The 12,924-nt window shown below is 47.7% G+C and overlaps 1 protein-coding gene across 1 annotated transcript in view; it reads left to right on the top strand.

Annotated features, from left to right (window-relative positions):
- NSD2 (nuclear receptor binding SET domain protein 2) overlaps positions 1-12,924 on the top strand; it is a 1,128,833-nt gene that overhangs the window by 1,038,413 nt on the left and 77,496 nt on the right. The window contains exon 21 of the mRNA XM_086964209.1: positions 4,844-4,950. Coding sequence (XP_086820335.1) covers positions 4,844-4,950 — 107 coding nt within the window. The remainder of the gene's footprint in view (positions 1-4,843; positions 4,951-12,924) is intronic.

Below are 12,924 nucleotides of genomic sequence, written 5' to 3'. Positions count from 1 at the left end.
AGAAGAATTCTGTTGGAGAAGTATGTGGCCTGAGCAGATTTGACCTGTGCTTTGTATTCGCTTAGTGATTCTCGGTAAAGAGTTTTGTTATCTACCAAGTAATCTGATCGCTATCGTCTTTCCGATTTCCTGCACTGGCGTTTCTTGTCTCTGAGAGCCTCCGTATACCAGGGAGCAGTTTTGTGGGGGCGCTTTAGCGTGATTTTTCTTTTTGGGAGTATGGCGTCGAGGGTTTGTGTAATCCAGTCAACGTAAGCCTGGTTGGCTAACCCCGGGTCCTCGTTATCGAGGGGTTGATTACTGGCAAGTTTGATAGACCAGTCGTCAACTGAGAGACGGTACCAAGGTCTCATAAACCTAGTTGTGGGTCCAGTCGGCGGGGCTCTAGACGATGTCCAGCTGATGGGAACCAGTGAGTGATCTGTCCAGGGTAATGGAATTGGCGGACCGGCTACCAGGTCTGCACAGTTGCTGAATACGGGGTCCAGCAAGTGGCCCTTAATATGTGTGGGAGTCCTCACATATTGGGTTAGTTGCAGTGCTGCTAGATCGTCTGTCAGGGTAGAAGCTGTGTGATCTGATGAAGAATCAAAGTGAAGATTAAAATCACCTAGCAAAGTAAAATTGGAAGAGGTACTGACGCGTTCAGCCACACTCGAAGGTAGGCACTCTTAGAACTGCTTCGACGGGCCAGGGGGGCGATAAATGAGAGTACCTGAGAAGCAAGTGTTAGGAGAGAAGTCGATATTAAAAGCAAGGCTCCCGCAGTCGGGGATGGTTTCGGAGGTGACTCAGCAATTGAACTGTTCTTTATGAATGATTGCCAGGCCTCCTCCTCTCCCTTTAGGCTGGTCTTGCCGAATAATTTGGAAGCCTGGGGGAAGGGCGTCTAATAGCGCAGGGTCGGACTCATCGGTGAGCCAAGTTTCCGTCAGGAAAATTATGTCTGGCGTAAGTTCCTCGATTAAAAGTGCAATTTCGGCACTGTGTTTTGGCAGGGAACGGCAATTCAATAAAAACATTCGAAAATCGTATGTGAGTTCAGCATCAGGTTTAGGTTTGAGGGGAGACTTACATCTAGGGCAGGCTTGTGGCAAACAGTCTGCTCGATAGGAATGCCGGGTGCAAAAGGAGGCGGGGGGCCTGAGGCTATGGAGGGTTTCAGCACTGTAATACCTAGGCTCGGACTCGGCGCGGACGAGTGCAGACGAGCTTGCCTTAAGCGCGCCTTCGGCGCGCAGTCGTCGCGCAGTCGTCGCGCCCGCTGCGCTTCCAGTAGATGCACATGTTTATGTGACCGGGGAAGGGGGTGTGGCCTCAAGGTGGGCGTGTCCCTAGTCTCAGCGTGGGTAATGGCGGCTGTAATTATCCCACGATATCTCCCTCTCAGCGCTGAAATCAGCTGGGTAGGAGTGCTTGCAGACCATGATTCGTATGCAAGGAGAGCTAGGTGAGTGTATATTTTAAAAACAACAAGATTTTAAAAAGTGCAAATAACGAGCGAGTCTACTCCCGGCTGAGCCTCAGGAGGGTCCAAGAATTATCTGGCGTGCTTGCGATTCAGCGCGCTATATATGCTGGTAGCAGGGGGCGTGGCCTCAAGGTGGGCGTGTCCCTAGTCTCAGCGTGGGTAATGGCGGCTGTAATTATCCCACGATATCTCCCTCTCAGCGCTGAAATCAGCTGGGTAGGAGTGCTTGCAGACCGTGATTCGTATGCAAGGAGAGCTAGGTGAGTGTATATTTTAAAAACAAGATTTTAAAAAGTGCAAATAACGAGCGAGTCTACTCCCGGCTGAGCATCAGGAGGGTCCAAGAATTATCTGGCGTGCTTGCGATTCAGCGCGCTATATATGCTGGTAGCAGGGGGCGTGGCCTCAAGGTGGGTGTGTCCCTAGTCTCAGCGTGGGTAATGGCGGCTGTAATTATTCCACGATATCTCCCTCTCAGCGCTGAAATCAGCTGGGTAGGAGTGCTTGCAGACCGTGATTCGTATGCAAGGAGAGCTAGGTGAGTGTATATTTTAAAAACAAGATTTTAAAAAGTGCAAATAACGAGCGAGTCTACTCCCGGCTGAGCATCAGGAGGGTCCAAGAATTATCTGGCGTGCTTGCGATTCAGCGCGCTATATATGCTGGTAGCAGGGGGCGTGGCCTCAAGGTGGGCGTGTCCCTAGTCTCAGCGTGGGTAATGGCGGCTGTAATTATCCCACGATATCTCCCTCTCAGCGCTGAAATCAGCTGGGTAGGAGTGCTTGCAGACCGTGATTCGTATGCAAGGAGAGCTAGGTGAGTGTATATTTTAAAAACAAGATTTTAAAAAGTGCAAATAACGAGCGAGTCTACTCCCGGCTGAGCATCAGGAGGGTCCAAGAATTATCTGGCGTGCTTGCGATTCAGCGCGCTATATATGCTGGTAGCAGGGGGCGTGGCCTCAAGGTGGGCGTGTCCCTAGTCTCAGCGTGGGTAATGGCTGCTGTAATTATCCCACTATATCTCCCTCTCAGTGCTGAAATCAGCTGGGTAGGAGTGCTTGCAGACCGTGATTCGTATGCAAGGAGAGCTAGGTGAGTGTATATTTTAAAAACAACAAGATCTTAAAAAGTGCAAATAACGAGCGAGTCTATTCCCGGCTGAGCCTCAGGAGGGTCCAAGAATTATCCAGGTGCTGGAGCTAGTGTGTTGGCTAGTGTGAGCTAGTGTGTTGGCTAGTGTGAGCTAGTGTGTTGGCCATCTGCTGGGACTTAGTTTAGGAGCCTGGTCTTCAGCCTTCAGAGGAATTCAAGAAGCGAGGAGGTGGTCCTGATGTGTGTCAGGAGGTCATCCCATGATGGCGGTGCGATGTAGGATAAGGCTAGGCTACCTGGGTGGGGGGGTGCACCCGTGCGAGTGAGAATGAGTGTAGGAGTCTGGTGGGTTGGTGGAATTGAAGGCTCTTCTTGAGGTATACTGGTCTTATCCTGTGCAATGCACTACTTTGAATGCTACTTGTTCGATCTGTTTTGACATGAATAATTACAAATCTAACGTAGGTTCAGATTTGAGGAAATTAATTCAGGCTTTCCCCTCAATTATGCTTTTGGAGCTTAGGCAACATTAAGTTCTGGTGCACTGATGAACACGTTTGCAGAGTAACAATGTCCTGAACATAACAAGATCTTCAGACATCTGTACATGCTATCAAGACTCTGAGCAGATCCGTATTAAGGTTGAACAATAAAGGCGTAAGTATCAAGCCGTGGGGCACAACACATGTAATGGATAGTTGTCAAGGTGAAACTGGCCAACCATTCCAACAGTTTACAGTTGGGAAGAAAAGAGAAGAACCAGCCAGCATCCCACTGCTTATACTTGACTCCAGGACTTCAAGTAGCCTCCAATGTTCAACATATTGAAAGCCACACACTGATTTAGAAAAAAAGTAATAATTAATTTATATGGTCTTGAGAATGGCTGCTACAGTGTTACAGCCACTGTGAAACACTGATCGATATGGGGTTAGCAGATTGTTTCGTTTAATAAGACTTGGAAATTGAATGGCTACGAACTGTTTAGGGCCTTGCCCAACCATAGCAAATGTGCTGGAGGAGACTAGTTGATCATATAATTGAAGTCATCAAGGGGCATCTTCAGTAGAGCAGTATAGGAAAGTGCCTCTATTGACATGGTTACTCCCACTTTTTGACTGGTATCTGGTGCCACTTTGACTGAAAGTGTACTGGGTTCCTGCTAACTAGGTGTGCCATGCCTACCCAGCACTGCAAGTGGTATAAGTACAACAGGCCTAACAGCCATAAGGCAGGGTGCACTATACCCATGTGTGGGCATATCTGCATGAGTGGATGTGTCCCAGTGATATTTAAGTTCACCCTTGAATACCACCAGTGAACAGGGAAGTCATAACGAGTACATGGGCTGGTTTCTCATCATTACAGGATTTCCAGCTACATGGTGGCTGCACTGTACGCCAAGGTGTTTGGTACCAAACACCCCGTCATGATAAACCCGCCCTGATACCAGTGCTGGATTTACTAATAAACGGGCTAACAGTTCCTCCTAGAGCACACTCCACTCACAAACTAGGAGCCTCTGTGGCTTTCTTAGGAAACATACCATTAGAGGATATATGCCAGGCAGCAACATGGTCTACAATACACACATTCACTAAACACTATTGTGTTGATGTGCAAGCCAAGCAGCAAGCTGCAGTAGGCCAAGCTGTCCTTAAAACACTTTTTCAGTATGCTGCAACGGATACAAGCGACCACCGCTAGGGAAGACACTGCTGCACAATCGTTGCTAAATGTAGGATCTGCAGCTCATATGCCTCGAACGGAAAATGCTACTTACCAGTATGCATCTGTTCTTGGCATGTAGAGCTGCAGAATCCTACATGCCCTCCCGCCTCCCCGGAACTTGTATCCGTTCCAGTACTCATCTTACTTAGATGCACACGCATGGACATCCTTTTCTCTTTAATTCTACTAACTGGATCATTTCCCACCATGGCGAAAAACAATATGAGGATGGAGTCGATGACCATGCGCAGTATTGTCACAGGGAGGAGTCACCTATCTCGTGACTACAAAAGACTTCTTCCAAGAAGACAACCACAACCTGCAATCATCCGAGCCCAACACCAGGTGGCGATCTATTGCTGAATGTAGGATTCTGCAGCTCTACCGCCAAGAACAGTTGCATACTGGTAAGTAGCATTTTCCTTATTAATTACAGTGTAGTGGTTGTTAGTTACACTGTAGATGGGAGAGAAAACAGTTCTGTGTACATGTGTTACTCATAAAAGCTAATTTAACTAATAGGCCTGCATGTGTTTTCCCCTGTTAGGAGTGGAACTTACGTTTAATTACAATTTGGACTGTCTGGGCAATGAAAAAACTGTCTGCAGATGTGGTGCCCCAAACTGCAGTGGATTTCTTGGGGACCGACCAAAGGTAAGTATATAAACATATTTTGAAGATACTCTACATTATGGACTGGATGTCTTTATTCGGGAATTTCAATACAAGTTTGGTATAAGTTCATTACCATGTTTGCTCTTTCACTCGGGAATTTGTGGGTCGAACATGGCTTTCCAATCATTATTACTTATTGTTTTATAGCACTGCATGTGTCCCTGTCACTTACCAGACAGAAAGAAAAGGGATTTCAGTTTTCAGCAAAATAGTTTTAAAAAGTGCAGTGCCTTCTAGACTTTAAGAACAAAGAAGAAGGCCAAGATACAATTGTGGGAGTCAAAGATCACAAATCAAGAAATAGATCTGAGTCAGAATAAAAATGCAAGCTTAAGCCAAATAGTTAACAAAATAGAGAATACATGGATTATTATGTCAAAAGTAACCATAGTCAGGAAAGATGAAAATTGAAGAATGTTTGTCGAACATCAAGTACAGTGTTAGAGGTCTTGCAATGAGGTCTCTGCATAATGGTCAGATGGAAAGATGACAAATCAATAGGTTAATGTATCTTGGAGAGAAACGGGAACAAAGAAATAGGCCTGAAATTGGAGAAATCTTTGTAACTAGACAGAGAATAACTGCGCATTTAAAGGAAGGACACTGAAACAAGAAATGACAAGTCTGAAAAAATGGGTCAAAAAAAGGGTAGACTGATGTTACTAGAAATTCAGTCATTTTTTGATGTGGTTAGTAGGAATGTGCCTACCATCATTGTTAGCATTGAGCTTCTTATTAATATTGTACTTTTTACAAAATCTTTCATTTTAAAACATTATTAATCATATTCTATACTAATATTGTTCCAAGTCTAACTTTATTTCATCACATGATCATTACACTAATAAGCATTCATTACATCTAATGGGAGTTCCACTGAAATCCTTTGCTTTCAACAGGGCTGATGTCACCTGGGTTGTCTGATGTAGGTACACTTTGTATTCTAGCAAGAGGGCATATATGTATTTTGCGTTTTTCTCCAACCTTAATTATTTTTGCTGGCTAGAGAGCTCTCTACAGGTTAAGGTGTCTTGTATTCTTCCCAAAGTATTGGCAAACAAATCACCGTTTAAATTGAGATTGAGTCACGAGGAAGGGCAAGCACAGAAGATGTCTGGTCAATTTCAGGCAGTCGTAAATTGAGACCTACTTCTGACTAAATATAAATTGCACATTTAGTCTGAAAATTCTTGCTTGCTGGCAAGGCTATGATTCAGACTGTAAATGCCTACTTCGATTGCTGAGACAAGTAGAGGGAGTTGGTAGTAACCACACTCAAGACCATACACCGCTAACAGAAGCATACACTTATTGTACGTGGAAACACCATATTGCTCCACCAGCTGGAGGCAGATAGGACAGCACTGAAGCAGATGGTACTCAATGCATCAAAATTGATTTGTTTGAAGTTATAGCCTTGAGTTTACAAAACGGGCAACAAGGCTGTTAATGTATCCTGGCTGTCCAATAGGTAGATGGCTTCCCTTTCAGGGGAATCCTCATCAAAGTCATAAGCACAGAATATTCCCACCCTTGTGCGGGGACCCCGGAAATAATATTAAAATTATATATGGAAATCACATGTACACAGCTCTACATATATGTATGTACATATATCATTTTTTCTCATACCAATGCAACTCCCAATAGGCGGCTAAATAATGGAAATTACCCATATAAAGATTATTTGCAAACATATAAAAAACATCTGAGGGCAAGTAGCACTTAAACTCTGTTTTTTAATGAGCAGAAAAACACTCATATCATAAAAAGTGCAAAAAAAGTAGACATTGTTAGCCTACAGGCGGCATTGTAAACCAAAACCATAGAAAATGAAAGCATTTTCAACAAACTGGCACTGTGCCTTTAAGGCAGCCATGACCCCCAGCTTCCCATCATGCCTCAGGGGTGAAAGCTAGGTCAGTGTTTCTTTCCGGCTCCTTCAGTCAGGACCCTGGATTTTCAGCTCTGGCGATCGACGTCGAGGCACAGAGCTCCGTCGGCGCCTCCCCACCGGCATCAGACGTCGAAGCAGGTTACTCTGTCGTCGTCTCACCGGCGTTCGACATAGAATCATAGATCTCCGCCGAGGGCAGTTCACAGGTCTTCGGCGTCGAGGCACCAGACACCCCCTTTGGCGTCGAGGCAGCAGTATACCTCGACGTCGAGACAGAAGACGCCTATGACAACGATGTAGAGATTGACAACTCCGTCACCGGGCCATCACCGGTCGATGTCGAGACAGAAGTCTGATGAAACGACGTTGAGAAAGGAGGCGACATCGGTGTCAGATAGGCGTTCGAAGTCTAGGGGACGTTCTACCACTCGTTCAAGCCCCTCTTCTAAGAAGAGGAGGATTTCCTCAACACAGATGTCTCCGCCCAGGTCCCAGGCAGCACATAGACACTCCAGATCTCAGTCTAAGTGCCCTTCAGGAGAGGCCTCTCCTCCAGTGAGCCTATCGTCATCACCTTCAGGCTCTCAGGCTTCACACCGATGGTCAACATCCAGGTCCCCGGAAGTTGTGATCTCGTCTTCAGACAGCACAGTGTCAAGGCATTCACCAGCAAGGCCGTTGCTTGAAGAAGTGTACCCATCTCCACTGGCACGTTGCTCCCGAGAGGAGAGAAGGGCAGAAGTCGCCTTCCATCAGGTTGTCTCCTAGATGGTACAGACCTTTACATCACTGGGCTCCTGATAAGGACACAGCGCGGGAGTACTCCATTCCCCAACAGAGGTCTCCGTTGGCTCGTTTGATCCAGCAAGTGGATCGGGATCGATCCCCTTCGATGCCCAGAGAGCAGACACGCACCCCGGTGCGTTCAAGCAGACGGAGGTCCAGATCAAGGAACAGGAGGAGGGAGCGCAGATCTCCTACTCTTTCCTCCCCTTCTTCTCATAATTCTCATAGGGACTATTCTCCTACACAGACGGACGATCCACCGTCGAGAATTTCTCTAGTGGATGACATCTACCCATTCCAGGACATCCTAGGCAGAGGGGCACTTAAGCTGGGTATCCCCATGCCAGCTCGCCAAAGCAAGTCTTCCGTGATCTTTGAAACCCTGCATCACAAGACAGCGGCTAAACCTCTGCTTCCCTTGGTTCTGGGCATCATAGTACCAGTCATGGAAGTCTTCCACACACCCGCGACGATTAGATCCGCTCCAGCGAGGATTCTGAAAAAATATCTCTCACCAGAGGGTGATCCACTCTTCCTCAGAGCTGACCCTCCCCTGGATTCAGTAATAATCGCGGCGGCGAGAAAGACCCATGCCGTTGCATCTTCCTCCACTGTACCAAGAGAGCAAGACGCAAGATTCCTGGGGACGGAAGGTGTGTGGCACTTCGGCTTCCTTGCTGAAAGTATCCAACGCGGAAGCTCTCCTGGGACGCTACGATAGATCCCTGTGGAATTCTCTGCGACGTTTCTCTGAGAAGCTTCCCCAGGAGGATCGCAGGAATTTTGAAGAAATCCTTACGGAGGGCAGCCAGGTTTCCAATCAGATCATGAGTGCTGCAGCTGATGGAGCTACCCTATCGGCGCATGGATATGCCCATGGGGTATGTGCAAGGAGATCTTGGTTGTGCCTCACCACACTAAAACCAGAAGCGCAATCGCGTATCCTCAACCTGCCTTTCTCTGGGTCATCCTTGTTTGGTTCACACACTGACGAGGAAATGCAGCGTATGAAAACGGAACTGGACACACTTAAAGCTGTTGGCCTGGAAAGAAGAAAGAGTTCCGTAAAAGATTCCGCCTCTACAACCGGCGATCTTCTCAGCAGAGGATTCAAACCCCTCAGTGGCAGAAGACTTGAGAGCAACAGGGGCAGCAAAAGTCTCAATACAGAGGCAGGCGATCCTCAAGAGGTGGAGGAAATCAGCGGCAGGGAAACAACTCCAACAAGACTCAATCCATATGAATTCTCTTCCCCCCCAGCGCCGTCTTCCACTCCAGTGGCGGGAAGCATCACACAGCATATCCTAGAGTGGCGAGCTATCACAAGAGATCAGTGGGTGTTAGCTACGCTTCAGAATGGAAACTCTCTTCGTTTTCAACATCGTCCTCCTTCAATCCCTCCAATGCCAACATCAAGTCACCAATTCAAACTCATGCAAAAAGAGGTGGCCACCCTTCTCAAAAAATCAGCCATCGAGAGGGTGCCAATATCTCAGAGAGGGAAGGGAGTTTACTCCATATACTTTCTGGTCAAGAATAAGGGCCAAAAAGCAGAGTACAGACCCATTCTGGACTTGCGGACACTCAACCTACACATAGGGAAGGAAAAGTTTCGCATGTTGGCGCTTCATCAAATATATCCACATCTCCGGCAGGGGGATTGGATGTGTTCGTTGGATCTGCAAGATGCATACTTCCACGTTCCGATTGCTCAGCGTTACAGGCAATTGCTGCGTTTCCGGTTAGGATCCGCTCATTATCAGTTAAAAGTCCTACCATTCGGGTTGAAGTCAGCCCCCAGAGTGTTCACAAAGTGCATAGCGGTGGTGGCAGCCGCTCTGCGCCGCAGGGGTGTCTTTGTGTGCCTGTACTTGGACGACTGGCTGTTGAAGGGTCCTTCTCCGGACAGCGTTAGAACCTTTTTCCTGAGCTGCATCGAACTATGTCGCCGTCTAGGTCTACAAGTGAACTTCAGCAAATCAGTCCCACAACCGACACAGAAAATACATTTCTTAGGAGCTCTGTTAGTCTCCGGGCTAGGAAAAGTGTTTCCTTAGGAGGAGAGACGGTGTTCAATCATTCAGAAATGCCAACTGGTTCTGCACAGCAAGAAGTTGCTGGTGCGTCGAATTGCCTCCCTGTTAGGGTCGATGGAATCCTGCATCTTTCTGGTCACAAATGCCAGACTACGAATGCGTCCTCTGCAGCAGGATCTGGAGGACAAGTGGGACTGCTCAGTCAGCTCGCTGGGACAAAATAACTTTGTTAAATGCGGCTCGAGAGTCCATAACTTGGTGGATGAAGAGTCGGAATCTAGAAGTCGGAATTCCGTTCCATCAGCCTCCTCCTGTCCAGACACTGATCACAGATGCCGCGCTACAAGGTTGGGGGGCCCACATGTGACATCTTCAGACGCTAGTTCGGTGGTCTGTCAAAGAGCGCTCCTATCACATCAACATGTTGGAGTTGAGGGCAGTCCATCTAGCCCGCAAAGCTTTCCTACCCTCGATTCAGGCAACATCAGTGTTACAGGGGTGTGGAATTTAATAAAATATCTACTTGTCCATGGGACAGGTAGCTTCATAAATCTACTTGTCCTGTACAAAATCTACTTGTCCCTTTGGTGCCATGTAGTGCACCGTCAAATAATGGCAGCACTCATTATAGAAGAGCTCAGATAATAGCCTCTCTGGTTAGGTCAGGCTCATAGTATAGAAGTAAATGAATACTAGTGATTTCCATATTTTGCCTCTTTTCTGCAGATCTACCCATTCATCCTTTCATTCACCTACTGATATCTAGCATTTCACTTTTGCATTGGCCTCCATTCATTCTTTCATCAGCCTTTCACCATTCTGTTTGTCAATCCATCCATCCGCCCATCCATATCCAAATCTACAGATCCATCCCCAAACATATACATCCATCCATCTGTCCATCCTTTCCCTCACCCATTATTCCGCTCATCCATCAATTTACCCTTTCGTTCATCCATTCTTCCACTTACTGAACTATCCACCCTGCAACCCATCTATCTTTACACCCTTTCCTTTATCAATACATCCATCGTCCATCCACCATCCTTGTCACTCATCCATCCTTTCACTCACTCATCCATCTAGCAAGCCACACTTACATTCATACACTCACTCATCTATCCACCCTTTCACCCACACAGCCATCCTTTTACTCACTCACTCTTACACATTAATTATGGGCCTTTGTCTGCCGAGCTGCAGAGAAAAGAGGCTCATCAAGAGCTCCACCCTCACTGTAGCTGCTAAAGTGAGTGGTTCATAACACCCTTGGCCAAACCTATCCTTACAGCTCCAAATCTATCAATCAAACTCATCCATCCCTCCTCCCTTCCTTCCACTCATCCATCCTTTCGCTCAACCATCCATCCACTTTCACCTCCTCCATCCACCCTTTCACTCATATCATCCACTCTTTCACTCATATCATCCACTCTTTCACTCATCCATCCAGCCATTCTTTTGCTCTTCCACCTTTCACTCCTCCAGCCTCTTTTCCACTCATATCCATCCACCCTTTCACTCGTCCATCCATCCTTTTGCTCTTCAGTCTTTCACCCCATCCATCCACCCTTTCACTCTTGTCCATCCAACCTTTCACTCATCCCTCCATCCATCCATCCTTTTGCTCTTTGGTTTTTCACCCCATACATCCACCCTTTCACTCATTTCCATCCACCCTTTCACTCATCCCTCCATTCACCGTTTCGCTTAACTATCCATCCATCCATCCAACGATCCTTCCACCCAGCCATCCAACTATCCTTCCACCCAGCCATCCAACTATCCTTCCACCCAGCTATCCAACTATCCTTCCACCCAGCTATCCAACCATCCTTCCTTCCACCCAGCCATCCATCCACCCAGCCATCCATCCTTCCACCCAGTCATCCTCCCACCCACCCATCCATCCACCCACCTACCCATCCACCCACCTACCCATCCACCCACCCATCTTCCAGCCACCCATCTTCCACCCAGCCACCCACCCATCTTCCACCCAGCTACCCAACCATCCTTCCACCCAGCCAACCATCCTTCCACCCAGCCATCCATCCTTCCACCCAGCCATCCATCCTTCCTTCCACCCAGCCATCCATCCTTCCTTCCACCCAGCCATCCTTCCACCCAGCCACCCACCCATCCAGCCACCCCCCATCCATACACCCATCTTCCACCCATACACCCATCTTCCAGCCACCCATCCTTCCACCCATCAATCCATCCATCCTTCCTTCCCTCCTTCCACCCAGCCATCCTTCCTTCCACCCAGCCATCCTTCCTTCCAGCCATCCATCCTTCAACCAAGCCATCCATCCTGCCATCCTTCCACCCAGCCATTCATCTATCCTTCCTTCCATCCATCCGTTCACCCACCCAGCCATCCACCTAGCCATCCATCCTTCCACCCACCCATCCTTCCACCCACCCAGCCATCCTTTCACCCAGCCATCCATCCTTTCACCCAGCCATCCATTCATCCACTCCTTTAGCCATTCATCCACTTTCTCTTATCCATCAATCCACCCTTTCATTCAACCATCCATCCTTTCACTCATCCATCCACTTTCACCCCATCCATCCATTCATTCTTGCACTCATCCATCCATTATTTCACTCATCCATCCTTACATCTATCATTTCACTCATTCATCTATGTATATATCCAACCATCCTTTCATGTCAATTATGGACCTTTGTCTGGACATGCACGAAGAAGAGGCCCCTTAAGAACTCCACAGCTGCTGTAGCTGCTACAGCAGCTTGTTCAGATGCCCCTGGTGCACGCACAAAGTGAGATGAGAGCCCCATTGCAAGGAGAGAAATGAGGGTGTGCCTGAGGATTGCTTGAATTCCACATGGGGAAACTAATGAGCTGTAATGTAAGCACTGGTTTAGGTAAGATATGAGAGGCCAAGGGGAGCGGGTCAGGGCAGTCAAAGGGGACAGCAGAGGGGGTGGGACGGGGTTAGCAAATACAGGCACCTGGTGAAACAAGGTGTGCTGTGCAGGGGCTGCAAGAGAAGGGAACGCATGGGCTTTACTGTAGGCCCCCAGAGGCGAGGGTGAGGAGGGATCTTGGGGCCGATTTGAGGCTCAAGGGTGAAGCACAGAAAAAAAGGCAGGGGGTCACAAGGTTAAAGTCAGAGCAGGAGCCAAGAGGCCTTTAAGGCAGCCTCTTACATTCTAGTGAATTGAGTGCCATCATGTTGTTGTTCTGCTCTGGGGAAATTA

The sequence above is a fragment of the Lissotriton vulgaris genome, chromosome 3_2, assembly GCF_964263255.1.
Source record: "Lissotriton vulgaris chromosome 3_2, aLisVul1.2, whole genome shotgun sequence".
NCBI lineage: Eukaryota > Metazoa > Chordata > Amphibia > Caudata > Salamandridae > Lissotriton > Lissotriton vulgaris.
The sequence above is the reverse complement of the archived record's forward strand: the minus strand, read 5'-3'. Positions and strand labels throughout refer to the sequence as shown.